This window comes from Equus przewalskii, chromosome 13 (assembly GCF_037783145.1).
Source record: "Equus przewalskii isolate Varuska chromosome 13, EquPr2, whole genome shotgun sequence".
Taxonomy (NCBI): Eukaryota; Metazoa; Chordata; class Mammalia; order Perissodactyla; family Equidae; genus Equus; species Equus przewalskii.
In genome coordinates, this window is record NC_091843.1 from 65,922,340 (window position 1) to 65,941,836 (window position 19,497).

Genomic DNA, 19,497 nt, shown 5'->3' on the forward strand with positions numbered 1-19,497 from the left:
GACTTTAATTCATTACAATGATGATATTATGTAATGATTGGAAATATCAAACATTACTCTTCACTTACCTTTCTACATTGATTGACTGTTCCTTATCTAAGCAGAGAAGACCTTCCTTACCATTATAAACAGACTTAGATAAAAGTGGTCATTACTAAAAATATTCAAAGTCATGTTGCCTCACCAATTGAGTCATACTTTAAGATCAAAAGTCTTGAGCAGATTTATGGCATTCTAGATAATGACGGCCTAATATTGCTACTAAATAATGACAGCCTAATATTGCTGCATAATACTCTGCACGTCCATGAATACTACATATGCACCCAGCACTGAGTCTACAGCACAGGAAACAGGTTTAAACTAAAGTGAAAAAGAAAAAATAGATTTAAGCTGCTGCAGAAATAATCTTGGTCTAATATTTGGGAGACCTTATTAAAAATGAATTAAACTTGAAATGCCTTATATTAGGTCCTTTTTTACCCCTAGTAGATATTAGGTATGTTACAGTAAGTGCAGATGCTAGAAAACCAGGGGATAAAATAAATAGCCTCTGGAGAGGTCCTCCCCACCCTCTAAAGCCTAAATCCTAAGGCTTAGGCTATTTTTGGTTTTCTTTCTGAGATGGCTCAGAAAGGAGCCTATACAATGAAAGTAAAAGCAGCTCTTTATTTCTTTTTTCTCTCGCTACTCCAAGATCTGTTTTTGCCACAACTTCATAAGTATTTCAATTACTTGTTCCCTCAACAATCCTGCAGAGAAGTTCTGCCCCCACCCTCCTTTTCATAGATGAAGATATTGAGGTTAAGTGATTTTCTCAGGGTTACAAAGAGACCTAGCAGCAATGAAGGAATGAGAACTAGCAGTTCACCCTTCTGGTGGTTGAATAGATTGAGTTTCTGAGCAGCCTTGCTATTATATTGCAAAGAGGCCACGCAGATGCCTGGCTGAATGTGCAAAGAAACTCCGTCCTGGAAATGAAAAGGAGGCTGCGAGGACAGCATTTTCCTTCTTATTAATGACATAGGCAATTGTCGAAAGTTGGAAAGAAAGGCCCTTTAGAGAAAGAGCCTTTTAAAAAGAGGACAAACAGCAGGGCACTCAATTTGGGACCCCTCCTCAATGAGACCCTTGTCTGTCTACTTACAGACAGCGCTGCTGAGGAAGCCGGGCTCCAGATTGGAGACGTGGTGCTGGCTGTCAATGGCACCGAAGTCACCAGTGCGGAGCATGCAGAAGCTGTGCAGCTTGCAAGGAAAGGTAGGTGGACTGGGTACAAAGTCCAGAGTTAATCCGAAGGAGCACAGAACCGCAATAAACCAGGGGGTTCAAATGTGAGCAGGAGGTAGCTGCAAAATGGGTATAACTGCACTTCTCTCAGCAGCTCCCTTTAATGCCTTGTCATCAACTGATTTTCCACAGGAATTAAATCACACTTCTGTCCCATGATCTTTCTGTATCGATGGCCAGCCACAAAAGTGAAACCAGGGGCCGGTCCGGTGGCACAGTGGTTACGTGCACACATCTGCTTCCACAGCCCAGGCTTCGCCAATTCAAATCCCAGGTGCGGACATGGCACCACTTGGCAAAAGCCATGCTGTGGTAGGCGTCCCACATATAAAGTAGAGGAAGATGGGCACTGATGTTAGCTCAGGACCAGTCTTCTTCAGCTAAAAGAGGAGGATTGGCAGCAAATGTTAGCTCAGGGCTAATCTTCCTAAAAAAAAAAAAAAAAAAAAAGGAAACCAGAAAATGGCAGTAAGCAAAACATGATCTATCTATTACCATAATATTTCCTTAAACTCCTTGCCACAAAAAATGTCATTGTAGGGGCCAGCCCAGTGGTGCAGCAGTTAAGTTTGCATGTTCCTCTTTGGCGACCCAGGGTTCACCAGTTCGGATCCCAGGTGCGGCCCTGCATACCGCTTGTCAAGCCATGCTGTGGCAGGCATCCCACATATAAGGTAGAGGAGGATGGGCATGGATGTTAACTCAGGGCCAGTCTTCCTCAGCAAAAAGAGGAGGATTGGTGGCAGATGTTAGCTCAGGGCTAATCTTCCTCAAAAAAAAAAAAATCATTGTAAAGATATTCTCATTACAAGAATTCATTTACTATTTCTCTTCCTTCCTTCCTCTCTTCCTTTCTTCCTTCCTTTTTTCTTTTCTTTCCTTCCATCAGTTTTTAAAGTTAAGAGCCTCAGGGTTTTAATGTTAAAAAAGAGAGAGAAATAAAGAAATCACAAATCTAAAGTATCTACAGATTCTCCAAGGGCCACTTGAGGCCTGCCCTAAAAGCAATTCTAACACAGATGGAACCACTAAGAGAACAATAATAATACATGCCCTGTACCCTTGAATCCACTAGTATTAAACTTTGTGGAAGGTTAATACCACCTTCCTCTCTGCAAAACAAGTTACTTTTTTTGGCACCATGTTACAAATCCTTATCTCCCCACAGACCCAAAAATATACAGCTGGTAAATGCTGTGTTCTATGGTGGGATTACTCAGGGAGGTGTCCTATTCCTGGCTTCCTGAAGGCTGTATGCATATCTCCATGCCCCTGAAGTATTTTATCAGGCAATGAGATATTAAAGTGTATGCATTTGGAATAGGCCACATGTCCACATGTCCCTTAAGTATAACTCGCTGAGCAATAAGTGTTACTTACCCTTTCTCATGATGTCATTCTGCTTGGGAGTTAGCCGTAGGGAGAGACTTCTCTAGTGCACACCACTAACAAAGCTTGTGCCCTGATAAGCTATTCTGGACCTTTTTGAGGTAGAATTTGGCTTAGTGGATGGCTGCTCTGTAGGACTTGTCATGTACTAGGTGCACCAGGAACCCAAGGACGCTGTCAGTTAGCATGTGCAGCAACTGCTTCCAAGACCTACACAAATACGTATCTTATGTGCAGTACAGATGAGCAATAAATGTAGTATGGTGATGAGTATGCTAATGAATTGGGAGTATCTCATACAATAAGAGAATTTTACCCCTTTTGGTTTTAGCTGTTCCTAGGTTTTTTTCTCACAAATTATCATTTTTCCAATTTTTTGAGTTAAATAGAACCTGATTTTAGTAATACTCCACTCTTAAGACTTCTTTTATTTGTCCCCAAGAAGCTTAATGTTCTTTAAAATACCAAACCATTCAGCCTCACTATATCAGTTAATGGAAAGCAGAAAACATCTCTAAAACCTGAATGGAGGGTTTTTGGATTTTCAAAAGATGATGAACTAACGTTGATACTGAGAGAAGAGCTAAATGCAACACCCTAGCTTGTGCTGTTCCTGGCAGGTATTTGTAGAATGGCTTTATCTGCTGTTATAATCTGGGTTCCACCACTGCTGGTTGCCACCTTGGCCTCCCCTCCCAAGAAGACCCTGACCCTCGGGGAACCTCCCTGTGTCTTTGCCGATCCTTTTCAGACCAACAGTGGAGATGCCTCAGAAGCACAAAGACAAATTATAGATCTGAGGCTCTAAAGTAAGGACAGTAAGGTCTTTGGGGGAAACTTTGGTACCTGTGTATGTTCGGAGGGGTGGAAACTAACCAATAGCAGAAAAGTGCTGAGCGTCTCATGTAGGGAATGGCTGAGGGACTGCTTCTTAGTGTTTTCTTTACCCAGATGGCCCTGGGTGGCCAATTCCTAACCCCATCACCACTGAAAGCTAGACAAAGGGCAGCGCGTGCTTTGGACAGTCAGTGGGAAACCTTGGGTAGCCCTTGAGCCCTGCTGGATTAGGAAGTCAGTCATTCCTTCCTCCGGCTTAATCTCCTGCACATCTCTAAGACTAATCGAGAAATAATGAAAAGAAAAAGAAGATGCAAATAAACAAAATGGAGAATAAAAAAAGGAAATAATAAAAATCGAAAAACATAAGGAGTTTTAGAAATAATAAAAACTACTTTGAACAAGTATATAACAATAAATTTGAAAACTAGATAACTAAGAAAATTTTCCAAAAGCATCTAAAGTGCCAAAATTAGTGCAAGAATAAATGGAAAATTTGTACAGACTATAATAAAGATATTTATAGAGTAAACAAAGAGACCACCTCACCTCTCCCCGTTTCCATCCCCACTCCATCCCCCATGCAAAAGCCCAGGATGCCAGTCACTTTTATGGATGAAATTTATCCTACCTTCAAAGAATAAATAATTCCCTATTCTGTAGAGTTTTTCCAGAAAATAGGAAAGAGTGACTGCTTCTCATCTCATTTGATGAGGTTACTGTAACATTGCTTCTAGAGCCAAATAAATATATTATGAAAAATAAAATATGTCCATTTTACTTATGAGTGTATAGATGCACAAATTCTAAGAAAAAATAGTAGATACTTGAATCAAATTGTTTATTAATATTACATGCAATGCAGCATAATAAAGTAGGGTTTATCCTTAAATAAAGATGGCTTATTATAAGAAAATATTTTAATACAGTTCATCACATTAAGGAACTAAAAAAAAAATCATGACTATCTCAATAGAACAAAAAATCATGTAATAAAGTTCAATAAATATATATTGAACTATCCCTAAATAGTAGGACTAGAAGTTTCTTTTCATGACTTGATAAAAGCTATCTACCAAAAGCTTAACTATGAAAAGAGAAAAGTATATAAAAATATATACACAACAACAACAAAACATTTAATAGAAAAACTTTGGACACATTTTTTTTGAGTTTGAGAAGAATAATGCCAATTTTAACAACCACTATTTATCATAATATCAAAAGTCCTGACTGATCCAATAACACAAGACAGAGAAATAAAGGTATATTATTATTTGCAGATTATATGTTTATAACAAAATCAATAGGCCAGAGCTCAGAACTAATTAGAGAAAGAATGACCAAACCGATATCTCCTTATAAAAATCAGTACTATTCCCCTATACCAGTAATAACCATGAAGAAAATAAAATGAAACTAATATATGATTAACAATAGCAACAAAACTATAAGGTAGAAAAGAATTAATATAACAAAGAATGTACCAGAACTTCATGAAAAAATATTTACAACTTGACCAAAGTATATAAAAGAAGACCTAAATAACTGGAGATATATAGTATCTTTATGGGTGGAAAAGATCTTAATTCTCCCAAAATTAATCTAAAAATTCAAGAAATCTTCAATGAAATTTTATTAAAAATGTTTGACTAGCTTGTCAAACTTATCCTCAAATATATGTAGAAGAATAAATTTCTACAGATAGCTACATCATTTATGAACAGGGCAAGCAATGACAAAGGAACTTGCATACCAGATATTAAGGTATATTACAAAACCATAATAATACTAAATAAAAAGTATGGTGTTGTCACTGAAATAGGCCAGCGGAATGGAATGGATTAGAAAGCTCAGAAACACACTCAAATATTTATTAAATCTTTCTGTATGACAAAGGTAGCACCACAAAACAATAGGGAAAGGACAGAATTTTAGTACATCGTTTTTTTTTGGCTGGGGAATTTTCACCGTGAGCTAACACCTATTGTCAGTCTTCCTCTTTTTTGCTTGAGGAAGATTCACCCTGAGCTGACATCCATGCCAATCTTTCTCTATTTTGTATGTGGGTTGCCACCACAGCTTGGCTGCTGACAAGTGGTATAGGTCCACACCCAGGAACTGAACCTGGGCTGCTGAAGCAGAGCTCACCGAACTTTACCACTAGGCCATGGGGCTGGCCCCCAGTACATCATTCTGTAGAGAACTATAAGTTGGGTGGATTCATATCTTCATACATTATGCCTTGTACTTTATTACTATATACAAAAGTGGACTTGAAATGTATTAAAGACCTCAATTTTTAAGTTAAAAACATAATGTCAAAAAAAGAAATTGTAGGAGAATAACTTTGTTACTGATCAGAGAAATGCAAATTAATGAGATGACTCTTTAGATCCACCAGATTAGGAAAAAAAGTAGAAGTCATATTATAGCCATCTTTGGTAAGGGTATGGAAGAATGAGAATCCTCATTCAGGCTTGTTGGGCTATAGGCATTTCAGAGAGCAGTCTGCCAACATCTAGTGAAATACCTATAAATCCTTTGTCCTAGCAATTGCACTTCTGGGCAAATAAACCGAAAGAAACTGCTGAGATGATGTATACAAGGACATCCGCTGCAGTGTTCTGTGTGGTAGAGTAGTTAGAGGTAGTCTGGGTGACCACCACTAGGGGAATGGATAAGTAAACCAGTGATGGATGCATACTCTGGACTTCTGTGCCTCACTTTGAAACAATGTATGAGATGTGCATTTAGCCAGCACCATGGATAGATCCTAAAACACATGGTTTTGCATTAAAAACAGACTGAAATAGAACAAGATCTTAGCATCAGACTACTTATATAAAATAAAAAGACATACACAAAAGAGGATACCCACAGTCCTATTTCAGACACATTCTGTGAGTGTCTATTGTGGGGAGCAGAATGTGTGAGGAGAATCAGGAATGGAGGGAGAAAATAAAGTATAACAAAACAAAACAAAAGGGGGCTGCACAGCAGAGACAATCAGGTGCCACGACCTGAGTGTTACAATGGGCTCGGAAGTCTGCACCTAGTTCAAGAGCAATAGACCATCGCCTCCTGAATGGAGACTTGCCCATAAACGATTTTAGCTCCATCCACATTCTGAAATTTATAGGTGATAATGGTGAAGGAAAGCAATAACAAAAACAGAACAGGATTACTGAGAAGTAGTGGGTGTTTGAGAAGAACATACAAGACCATGAAACTAAAGATGAGGAAGAGAGGGGCCAGCCCCATGGCCGAGTGGTTAAGTTCTTGGCCCAGGGTTTCGCGGGTACAGATCCTAGGCACAGACATGGCACCGCTCATTAGGCCATGTTGAGGCAGCGTCCCACATGCCACAAGTAGAAGGACCCAGAACTTAACAAAAAAAAAGTACAACTACATATTGGGGGGATTTGGAGAGAAAAAGTAATTAAAAAAAAGAGGACGAGAAAAAGGAAGAAATAACAGGAATAATTTAATTTTTATGTAGTGCTTTACAGATTTGATTTTGTTAGCAAGCCTATAAATTGATCAGGGTATTTCTGGAATGTGTAGAATTTGAAACAAACTTTCGGGGGTTCTCTTTGGGAGAGGATGTCACCAACTTGTCTGAAGAAAGCAATAATCATGAAACTCCTGACAGAGCCTTTTGTTAAATTCATATGATATATGGAGGTCTTGAAATATATATTTACAAAATATCTATTAAGAGCTCATTTAAAACTCTAAATATTTCTGCTTACCTCTTATATCTGTTTGCACAACCTTCTTAAAAGTCCAAGATCTTTTGACCACTATATATTTCTGTACAGTTTCTTTGTCATGTATTTTAAACTTTGGTAAATACCTATGATTTTACTGGTTGCTACTTTGCTGACTTACATTTATAAACATCAAATCACTTTTCGCGAAACATTAAATCTAAATCTAACTATATGTTAGACTCACCTGAGAAACTCTTAAATACAGAATTCCTGGTCATGGCATGCACATTTGTAATTTTAGTCACCTCTTCCCAGTGATTCTTTCACAGCCAGCCCAGCAGCAGTATACAGCCCAGCCTCTTGGAGGCGTGGCCAAAGGTTCCAACCCTAAGATTAGAAGTCTGTTTTGTTAGCTTCCAGCACGGGGATTGTCATATCTCCCTAGACTAGCATTAGAGGGGATCCACCGTAAGTTACAAGGTCAAGTGTTCAATAATTCTATTGAAATAATAATTCTATTCAATAATAACAATAGAATAATGTATTAATATATATTCTAGAATGTAGGATAAGACATTATAATCTAAAATAAAAAATAATTGAATAATAATGCTGTTCCAAATACTAATCACACACACCTGTACAAATTACCTGAATCTTGCCGATGGGAAAACCAAAACAGGAGAGTTAAAAAAGCATTCGGTATCACATTGGGAATGGCAATGGCTCCATGCGAATCTTTATTTAATTCAGTCCCTCATACTTTCTGGTTTGGGCTTTCATAGAGCTAGTTACTTGCAGACGCAAATAGAAGATTTAATCATCAAGTAACAATGCTGAAAAGAAGGAAAGGAAAATAATAAAGTTTAATCAGCCTGGAGGTCCTCTGGGTCCCTTAGGGCTCCTTTGTTTCACTAAGAGCAGGCTTTAGGAAAAGCAAGCGCAGGAATGCCTCTGGAGTCCAGGGCCTGGCAGCTGAAGGCAGAGCCAGCCCACCGCGCAGCCCACAGGGACAGCGCTTGTCTTGCACATTTCTCTTCCACGCCTGCAAGGGTGCTGGAGTTTGTCTGACAGCAGAGGTGCGACTCTGACACAGCTTAAGATTGGTGGCATAATAAGAAGACAGTGATCCAAAGATAAAGTGTGAATTAGAAAAAGAAATCATTTTTCTCTCTCCTGTAGCTGTAAATAACCTCGCCCACAAGTGGTTACTTTCAAAACTCTAGGCCAAAGTGCTGGGGAAGAAGAGTTGGCTGGAGAGCTTTTCTTTTTGAGGGCATTGTCGCCAAAGAACTGGATTTGCTGAAGACATGGGTTTTCAAACTCTTTCACGTGAAACTAATAGTTCTCTTGACTCTTCACCCCAGGCTGTAGCCATTTGTTTTCCTACATCCTTCATCCTGCCCATCCTCAAAAGTAAACAAGATTTCTAGGATGTCCAGTAGAGGAAGACAATATTATATTTCCTTTCTCCCAGGTGGGGTAATACTTAGAGAAAAAAGTAAGTTAGGGGAAAGCTAATAATTTTGTTGTTGCAAAATATTGGGGCTGAAATTGAAAACATACAGGGGAAACTAAATCATAGTCAAGGAAAGGAAGAAGCATGGTGGTTGGTGACAAAGGCCGTTCTCCTAAGCGGGGCCTCTCGGCAACTGAGAGATGCCTGGGGACCTACCAATCAAATTGTGGTCCAGCCTCACCTGAGAGCTTGTTACAGCCATAGACTCTCAGGCCTCATCCCAGCCCCAATGAATGAAGAGATGCAATTTGACAAATCCACCAGGTGATTTGCATCTACGTTTAGTTCGAGAAGCACTGAACTAGGACATTTCCAAATTTTTAAGTTCCCAGTAAATTTATAGATAAATCATAAAGAAACTAGAGGATTTACTTGTTTGTACTTAACATTTAATTCTTTTAACACACGTGCACAAATTGCAATGACTATGTGAATAACCTAAAGTCTCTGTGAATGTCAAGCCCAGGTCCTCCTGGCTCCTGATAGGACCTGCAAAGAGTATCAAACCACAGCACCCAACAGCTGTTTGGAACTCAGCAACCCCCCATGCATCAGGATCATGTCCTAACTCTGAATGTGAAAAACTTGCCTTTGATATGATGACATCATCCTGCAGCAGGACCATCTGCATCCCTGCCCCAGAGAGAATTTTTTGGTTCACCAAGTTATGTTTATGACTGGCTGAAACTCAAGCTTTGCCTGATCAGTATCAGAGAAACCCATATGCAGTCTGTGTAAGCAAGAGGAAAATGACCTCAAGGGGCAGCCCACTGCAGCAGTACATAAATAAATTGGCAGATGTGTCAACTATGCTTATTAGTCCAGAGTGCAGTTCTTTGGGGACTGAAGTCCAAAGACAAAGACATTTGTGGGTTCCCAGTCAATCTGGAGAGCTTCTTCTAATTTTTCTGGATGTGTTTTTGACAGGAGCTTAAGGGCAGTTTAATAAATTAAAATGTATTTACATGGCAATGAAGAATTATCTTGACACACAGAGTTATTTAATTACCAAGGTGCTTTGCATGCTGCTAAAGTTAAGACTGTGTCAGCCTTTCTGGGACAAATCTTTATTTTCGGTGCCATGTGGCTCAGCCAGGGATGATCCCCTGGGTTGGAACTTGTCATTTATATAAGAGGAGTCTCCTCACTGACCCCCATTTCCATAGACAGCTCTAAACAGATTGGTAATCTCAATGTCAGACATCATGATGAAGTCAGTGCTGCCAAGGCCAAATGTTCCCCTTCAGGGATGTGGCCTCCCTCTCAGAGGAATTGTAAATGAAGTCATACCCCATTTGCTATCTTCAAAGCATGTCAGGGTTGCTGTCTGTCTGAGTGACATTCAGAGAATTTTCTGAGGCATCAAGAGATAGGCATGTGATGAAAGTCTGTGTCCATGCTGGCAGCATCAAAGCACAGTTGGTAAATAGTGACCTCATGTTATCAGGGACAGGGACAATTTCCACCATACAGATCCTGTAGGAAAGCGGACACCACTGAAGTCCAGGCCCCAAGGAAGGCTCTCTAAGAGAGAGAGGACAGGCACCTGGAAGCTGAGGGTCAAACCGTCAGCACTCAGTTGGATATGCAAGAAAAAGGGATAAAAAACATCTGTGCCTCAGGTCTCCTAGAATTTCTGTCTACTTCCAAGTTCAAAGCTTTGTAATTGATTTTGATCAGAGATAATATTGGTGAAAGATGTATCAGCAGTGGTTTATATCCTCCCATTATCCAGGTCAAGGAGGCTACTTATCTTGAATAAAAGTGAGATAGAAAAACCAAACTATCTGCCGTCTTAGGATGTAAACCAAAATATGTTAAACATTGAGCTTGACATTATTATAGACAGTGAGGAAGAACAGACTTGAGGCCTCTGTGATCAGACCCAACAAGGCCATGTGGTTGAATAGAAAGAGTTCCACACTAGAAGTCAAAACACCTGGGTCCCTCATCTGATTCAAACCCTTATGGGCTATGGGTCCTCAAAAAAGCCATCTTACCTCCCCTTTCAGTTTCCTCATCAACATTAGGGGTTGAATTAAGGAGCTCTCTGATTCCAATTGTAGGATTCTATTTTATATATTCCATTTCTGAAAACTATAACCGCCTTTTCATCCATTTGTTCTGAAAAGCAACAGTCCTCCCAGTGGATTGTAAGATTTTTAGCCACTGAACTACTCCAAATTCATCCCTCTAGGTCCAGACATCTTGACTCTGGTGGTGGGATCTGACATCAGTCGCTGTCCCAATACCCCTTGGCCCACCTGCCGTGGCTACCTACATAAGAGGACTCACTCCGGGTTCATGAAGGGTTGGAGGAAGAGGTGGTTTGTGCTGAAGCATGATGGCTGCCTCCACTATTACAGACATAAGAAGGTAAACTGAGGGGAGGGGAAAGGGTTGGAGTGGGTAAGAACAAGAAACCGTGAGAAGTGCAGTTGGTCCGTTACTGAAGTCTTGTCTTATAAGGTACCATGTTGTAGGATGCTGGAGACAGTGTTCTCTCCCGTGACTTTTAAAGAACCTTTGCTCCTTCAGAGGTTCAAAGCATTGTAATTTATTTTCTCTGCTGCTGCATAAATCAAGGCTGGAATAAGTTTCTGTCTCGTGTATTCCTATTTTCAGACCCTCTGTGAATACTTCCTCATCAAAGCCAAGAAAATAAGAACCAGACTGCACCCCTAGTACCCTAGAGAAATCAAGGTGGGCTAAGGCAGAGTGCAGCTAACATCTCTCTGTGCACCGTGTCCGGGTACTGTGCCCTAGTTACAGGATTGGTGTTAGCCAGGCTTCTGAAACACAGCACCCAAGAAGCTGCCTGGAATACCTTGTTTCATTTCCCAGATTTCATTAGAGCAGTCATTTCTAACTATAGGTGAAGGTTGGCATCTTCTGGGGAATGTTCTCAAAATATGCAGATCCAGTCCTCCTCCCAGAAGTTTCTCGTTCACCAAACCTAGGATGGGGCCTGGGCCCGTGGATCTGGGGAAAGCCCTGCAGGTGATTCTAGTGTGCGGTTCAAGCCACCAACCTGCAGGCCAGCAGAAGTGTTGTCTTACAATGCTTAATTTTTTTAATCAGATGCAAACATCACAAAATTCAGAGATTTCACGTAGAAATCCCTATTTCCAACTTCTCTTGAAAAATTCCCTAGCAACAGTTAGTGGGAGCTCAGCAGTGACTCCCTCCTCTAGGGAGCGTGTGAGCTGTTAGTTCAACAGCTATTCCTAGATTGTGAATTACTTATTTGTGACATAGACTGAGAGGAGTCTGCCTTTTGTGGCAAGTGAGCTGAGCAGCTACTTTGAAAAAACTTTGTCTCCCTCCAGTGCAGGAAAGTAGGATTCTCTGTAATCAGGATGAGAAATGACGATCCAGCCTTGTTCTCTGTATTCTGAGTATTACAGTGGAATAGACCAGAAGTTTCCATCCTGTGTATGCTTCAGAAGCCCCTGAAGAGCTTTCCAAAGTACATGTGCAAAGCATCTCCCTCCCCCCTACATTTTAAGGGGGTCCCGGCAACTGTATGTTCTTTTTTAAGCTTTGACGGTAATTCTGATGGAACTGATCTGTAACCTGGGCAAGTCCCATGTCAAAGTTTATTCCCATCTATAGTCAGAAGACAAAAACAAAAACAATAATGCAAGCGTGTCAATTTTTCTTTCATGGGATAGATGGTTCTTTATCCTGAGATTGTGTCTTTCCTACCTTTTGTGATAATTTTTGTTTCCTCTTGTGAAATAGTGCCAATAGTAGATGCTAGCTTTTCTTTAATGGCCTTCCTCAGCAAAACAAATACAGAAAGCAAACTTAAGCTGAGCACCCCATATTTTAAGATTCGTGGTTCTCGACAAGCAGAATGGTTCCTGAAGCCAGTGTTTTAGGTCTGGGTTTGCCAGGTGGCAATCATGGGACTAGTGCTGCCTGCAGATGTTGTGTTTGGCTTGCGTGATGTTTTTATAAATTTTTTAATTAAATGCATTCCGGTGAAGCATGTGCTGTCCAATTAGCCATCATCCCCACTATTCCTCATTTCCTTACACTGAGCCCAGTCTTTAAATTACCCACTAGGCCCTGTAGGGATTTGAGTGTATGAATCCTGGGGTAGAATTTATGGGAGAAATTAAAAGTGTGGTGGTATAGCGATTGGAATTAAAACAGATTTTTTTGAACAGCTTCGAGTCCTCTTTGGAAAACAAATGTGGGTCTTCTAGAAAGTTTGGACAGAGCTAAGAAAAAAACCATCCTAAGTTTGTGCATTTGTGGCCATCCTTGCCACAATAGATTTTAACATGGAGATGGTAGAATACAAAAATACAGCTTTGTTTTGTTTATAAAGGGCCAAAATCAGACCCCTTGTGGTGCTACAAATTCAGAATACATGATGTCTGATCTTTCGAATAGATAGCATTGACTGAGAAGAGTTAAGGGGGCATAACAAGAACATAACAGAATAAATTAGCAGAAAATGAACTCAACCATACAGTATTCATTCATGCAACAAATATTTACTGAGTGCTTTTTTATGAGCCATGCATTATGCTAAGCACTGGGCACACAAAAAACAGACGTGGTGCCTGCCCTGTTCATGCCTGTAGTTCCATAGAGGAGATACTAAGAAATTCAGATATTAGGAAATAGATTCACAAGTAAATATGCAATTGGTACTCTAGGTAAAAATACGGGGTGGAAGAAGAGATTTGTAACAGTCTGTATCCAACCAAAAGATACAATCACATAGTGATTTAAACAAGTAAAGTTTAATAAAAAGAATTACTCAACTATAGTGAAAGAATAACTATAGACTATAAGGAAACTCTATATGGTACCAAGGGAAAGTACCCAAGGAAGGCCAAACTTAAAAGCGGGACCTCTCGCAAAGGCTGGGGGTTTGGATCTCCTTGGGAAATGTAGTTGAATCCACTGGATGGCGGAGCTGCTCACTGGTTTGCTGGGCCAGAGGCGGTCTGCAGTCACAGGGCAGACAAGAAGGACAGATGGGACAGACGAACCAAAGCTGGTAGCTGGTGCAAAGGTGTGTAAAGGAGTGGGGATGCTGGTGTGGCAGGAGGCCTGGAGGTGTCCCTGTCTGGAACGCTCTGTCTGGAGGGTGGTGTTGTCAGAACTGCAGGACACAAACCTAGGGGAGAGAGAAGGTGAGCAGAGGGAATCAGGGCCCCAGCGTGGACCGGAGACCTGGAGCATAGGATTTCCATATGGAGGGGGTCACACACAGGAAGGTGATCACCAGGCTACACGAGGGCTGCAAGGTCTCCAGAGACAATGTGTTCTGGATGTGTGGCTGGAACAGTGCACCCTCGGATGTCCACACCCCCATACTGCAGACCCACCCTGAGCAGATGGAAAGAGCAGGAGCACCCTTTCCTCCTGAAATGTTCCTCTAGCACCCTCTACTGAAAAAGCTTAACAGCAGCATGCTTACTGCAAAGGAGAACTCTGTAAAGAAATTACATCCATTATTGCAGAGCATATATTGAGGGATGAATTTGGAGCTGAGAAGCAATAAGTCGACAACTGGCAAAAGAGTAAAATGGAAGACCTGGTATAAATTAGGAGAAGGAGGAGTATGTAATGAATTCCTTCTTGAGGATATAACATTTTTAGCTGAGGCCTGAGAGTTGTACATAGCTAGCTAGGAAGAAAGTTGGGATGAGCATTCTCCAGGTAGAAGAAACTGCATGTGTGAAGTCCCTGAGCTGGAAAAAATCTTGACAAGTTTGAGGAACTCTGAGAAAGCCCAGTGTGGCTAAGCCAGAGTGCAAGGGGACAGGGGGCAGGGAAGGCAGGGGGCAGGCTAGAGAGGTAGGCAGGAGGCCAGCAACTCAGGGCCCTGAGTCAATGACAGGAGTTTTTAGATGTTCTTCTAACTACAATATACATGTCTATTGTACCACCAAAACGTCTTAGGAAAAGGAAATTTCAAAAGAGCCTTCTGACTATTATGTGGAGAATAAATTGGAGGGAGACAATAATGGAATGGAAATACAAGTTAGGAAACTAATGCCATAGTTTAAGTAAGAGGAGATAGTGGTCTTTACCAGGATGGGAATAATGAGGTTAAGTGGACAGATATACAGACATATTTTAAAGCTAAAATCAGCAGAATTTGGTGATGGATTAAATGTAGTAGAAAAAGGGGAGGTAAGGGGCAATCAAGGATGACTTTGAAGTTTTTGGCAAAAGTAACTGGTGGGATAAGATATCCTTTACTGACAAAAGAGAAGTTTACAAGGGTGCAAGGTAAGGTAAGATCAGTAGTTCAACTTGAATTACTGTGAGATATATATATATGGCACTTATAGTATTGTATATACTGTAAATGTTATAGTATAGCATATATATAGTATTTAAAGCCACAGAAGTTAGTGTGATTGCTAAGAGAGAGAATATAAAATGAGATGAAAAGAGAGCCCTCAACTTAAACTCCAAGGGTAGACAGAGAAGGAGAGGATAGGAATGGTGATTGAGACGGGGTGGCCAGAGAGGTAAGAACAAAGCCCAGGAAAATATGTGTCATGGAGCCAAGGCAAAAAAAATTCATGAAGGAGAATGGTCAGTGTTTCCCACTATTGCTAAAAGGACAGACTCTGATGAGTATTAGGAAACATCCATTGGGTTGGGCATTATGCAAGTCATCGGAAACTTTGGCAAGAGAAGTCTGGGTTATATAGAGTGAGTTGAGAAAGAAACAGTTCATTAATGTGAATTGGAAAAGTGTGAACAGCATTTGTAGACCAGTCTTTTAAAAAGCTTGTCTATGAAAGAGATTACAGAAATAGTGTAAGTGAAGAGTATTTAGTCCATTTATAGTTAATGTAATTATGGATTTAATCGAGTTTACTGTCATTATTTTTGGTTTCAATTTCTCTCTCTATTTTATATTTCTTTTCCTCACCTTCTTTGCCTTCTTTTAATTAATTAAATAATTTTATGATTCCATTTAACTTGGTAATATTCATTCTTTTACTGTTCTTTCAGTGATTATCAAAAATATCACAGCATGCATTTAGACTTCTTAGAGTAGAACATAAATTAGTACTTGTAATATTTCATGGACATTATAGCATCTAATTTGGCATTCTCCTAAGTAATATGTTTATGTTGTTATATATTTTATTTCTATACTGATATTATTAAATTATTTAAAGATATTATTATTCTTTTATGCATAAATATTTGTTTATATTTACCCACAAATCTACCTTTTCTATTGCTATTCACCTGTTCCTGCATTTTCAAACATTTAACCTTGCAGCATTTTCCATCTTCCAGCAGAAACTAGTCGGAGGTCTGTTGGTGATGAATTTTTCAGTTATCATTGGCAAATATCTGTCTCTGTCCTTAATACTTTAAAGAATTCTTTTACTGGATATGGAATTCTAGAATGGGTAGTTGTTTTCTTTCAGAATTTTGAATGTCTTTCCATTTTCTTTTGGCTTTCATTGTAACAATAAGACTGTTTGCTAACTTCTCAATAGAAACAAAGAAATCCAAAGGGATACTCTTCTTGTCTGTTTGTGCTTTATTCCATGTATAGTCTTCTGACATACCTCTAATTGTTTAGTTTAATAGCAAATTGCCTGCAGAAAGTTCTTCATTTCAATAATTATGATTTTATTCTTCTTTTTATAGTTTCCTGTTTATGCTGAAATGCTTAAACTTGTCTTTTATTTTTGAACATATTATTCATAGTCATGCTAAAGTCCATCCTTTATCAGGATCCCCTATAGGGCTGTTTCAATCATCTGCCGTTTCTGCAATTTTGTTTCTGTTAGAAGGATATGGTACTAGTCCCAGGTTGGCTTAATCTAATCAGTCCTAAAATAATTGTAAGGCAAACTTCAGTCTTTGTGAGGGTTGGTCTTTTTACCGTTCACCTTAATTCCCAGGGTTATCCTTCAGGCTTCTAACTCAGAGCCTGATTTATCAGGACCGCATCCTTGATGGGATCTGAACTCCACGAGTCTGTTGAAAACTCTGCTTGGCTTCTCAGCTTCTTCAGATGGAAGTAACCCTCATGTTGGGCTCATCTTCTGCTGGATTTTAGCCTCATTATTCACTATCTTACAAGTTCTCTGATGTATATAAAGAGGCATTTATATATATTTCAGCTTTTCTATTTTTCTCAGTAATAGAGTTGGTGCTAATTAACTAGATTGCCATTACCAAATAGACAATTGCAAATAACAGCCAAAAAGGGAGGAAACTATGAGGGAAGAGTTGTTTTTGCTATTGTTTTTAAGGTGTAAGATCCCAGTTTAAGTGTGAATGCTGCAGACAGTATAGTTGAGCAGAGAGAAAAAAGTTGAAGTGCAGAGAAAGACGAATAACTGATAGATATGTTTAGCTTATAAGCCATCTATCCTAAAAGTCGGGTATATCTAGCCCCTAGGTACCAGCAGATAAATTGAACTTTATGAAGGATAAGACTGAATGTTCAACCAGGTTAAGAACAAAAGGAAACATTTTGTGTACATGGTAGTAGAACAAGCCAGTTTTTGTTCCGTTCTTTGAATCTATGTATGCAAGAACCCAAATGTGGGTGTGTGTGGGGAGGGGGAGACTGGGAGACACTTCACACACTGGGCTTTACAGATGCTTAAAGACAAAAGCGGTGTTATGCTTTAAACACTTGTCTCTATTGCAGGAGTTCTGATTGTCACAGCATATTTACTTTGCTATGTGAGAGGAGGAGTCCAAGGGACTGACTGACACACAATAGTGTGAGAGACCTCATTTTGAACAAAGAGTAAAATTTGGAGCATGAAATAAGATTAATTATTTTAGTCATGTGTCTTGAATCTCTTTTGTAAATGAGACCTATTAATCTTTGATTTCCTTTTATGAAAGGAAAGTGAATGATATTCTCTTCCAAAATTGCCAAGATTCTAACAATTCCCTTTTCAAAGCCATAAAGCTCTAAAATGAAATGGAGGCAGGATGAAGTAGAACAGAGTGTGGGCTTCAAACGTCAGTCTAGCTCTCCAGCCCCCAATCTTAGAATAACTTTATACTGTGACTTTCAGCAAACTAGGAGTTCCCAGAAAATGGGTAACTCTTGGGAATTGCCCTAGAATTGATCCAAAAAGCAGAGGAAAACCAAGGTCACAGAATGGGTTTGAATGGGCAGTGGAAGGAAGCAGTGTAGCTGATTTCTGATGGCACCTTATGGTACTGTTTGTTACCAAAATGGTTCCATGCCTATAAATATCCAGGTGACTATATGAGGAAGACAGAATGCTGGCGCCCTGAGGAGAGATTTGGCAAGAGGTTCAGCTGTGTTAATCATTTGCTTATAGAGTTGGCACTATACGCCATAAGGTGACCTAGGAAGAATGTAGATTACAAGAGAAGAGAGCTGAGGTCAAAGCTGTTGGGATAAGGACAGAGCCAGTCAAAAGTCTGGCACAGGGAGGAGGATCCAGCATTAGAGGCTGAACACAAACAGCCAATGAGACAAGAGGAAAGCCAAGGGAGTCTTATGTTCCCGGAGCCCAGAGACAAATGTTTCAAAAGGGTGGGAGTGGTCAGTGGAGTCAAATGCTGCTGTGAAGAAAATGCTTGCTAGATACAAGCCTCTTAGTGGGAAAGCAAACCTCCCTTGCTGTGGGACTGGCCTTGTCTGGACTTGCTTTGCCTTTATCTCTAATCTCACTTCTTCCAATCTAAAAGTGTATTTGTCTCTGTAATCCTGAGTGGTGAGGGAAACTCCTTGGAATGCACATTTCTTGTGACTATCTTTCCATCTCTCGTCCCCCTTTCTAAGCAAACTCTTTAATAGAGTTGTCCAGCACTATCTTCCTCCACTTCCTTTCCTAACCCACAGCAATCACGTCTGCCACAATATATGTGATTGCTGAAATTACAATCATGCCCAGATTATCTAGGAAGAGAGCATGGGATGAGAAAAGCAATGAGCCGCCAACATTTAATGGGACATGATAATGTCTACCTGATAAGACTCTTACATGGATTAAATTAAGTAACGTATGTAAACCAATAGTTACACGGTCTGGCACATTGTTTCAAAGACTGGACTCCATCCCCTTGACCCATTTTACCCTATTCTAAGTAACCTGCCTGTGGTCATGTAGCTGATAAGTGACTACAGATTCAAACTCAAGTCTGCTTGACTAAAAAGGCTGTGTTCTTTCTTTCCACTCCTCCAAGCTTCCTCCCCAGTGCCTTTGTCCATAGTTTTGTGCCTACTTGCAAACTACCTGCCCCTGGAAACCACAGTCCCTGACCCATTTCCCAGGTTCACACCTGGGAGCTTGACCTCGCTCTGCTCATCTACTTCCACTCCAGATATCAACCTTCTCTGGCTGCCCTTCCCACTTGCGCCCACACCCTAACTGCGTCAGCCCCTAGAGAAAAGTGCGGGACAAAAGAGAGGTGAATGATAGAACTATTAAGTGACATTTGTGAGCGTGATTTGCTGAGTTCACAGAAATGGAGAAAATAAATACCCTATCAATGTAAGATGCTCATGGCATTCAGAAAGTAGGGAACAAGTCAATATACTATATGCCTATGGTCAATATAATTGGGGATCTCCAAGTTTCTAATAAGAGCTCCAATAAGTTCATCACCATGTTTCAATACCTGATTGGAGTCTTACTTTGTGATTTAAGAGATGCCCAGTAGGTGGAGTAGCTTACTCACACATGGTTTTTCAGAGCCTACCATGGATAGTACATTGTTTGAATCATAAAATTCTTGTTA

General features: G+C 40.0%; 1 protein-coding gene across 1 annotated transcript in view; it reads left to right on the top strand.

Annotated features, from left to right (window-relative positions):
• Positions 1–968: 968 nt before the first annotated feature.
• Positions 969–19,497, top strand: part of LOC103567424 (uncharacterized) — a 61,230-nt gene continuing 42,701 nt past the window's right edge. The window contains exons 1-2 of the mRNA XM_008544082.2: positions 969–1,260; positions 10,949–11,127. Of these exons, the coding sequence (XP_008542304.2) occupies positions 11,056–11,127 (72 nt within the window). The 5' untranslated portion in view covers positions 969–1,260; positions 10,949–11,055. The remainder of the gene's footprint in view (positions 1,261–10,948; positions 11,128–19,497) is intronic.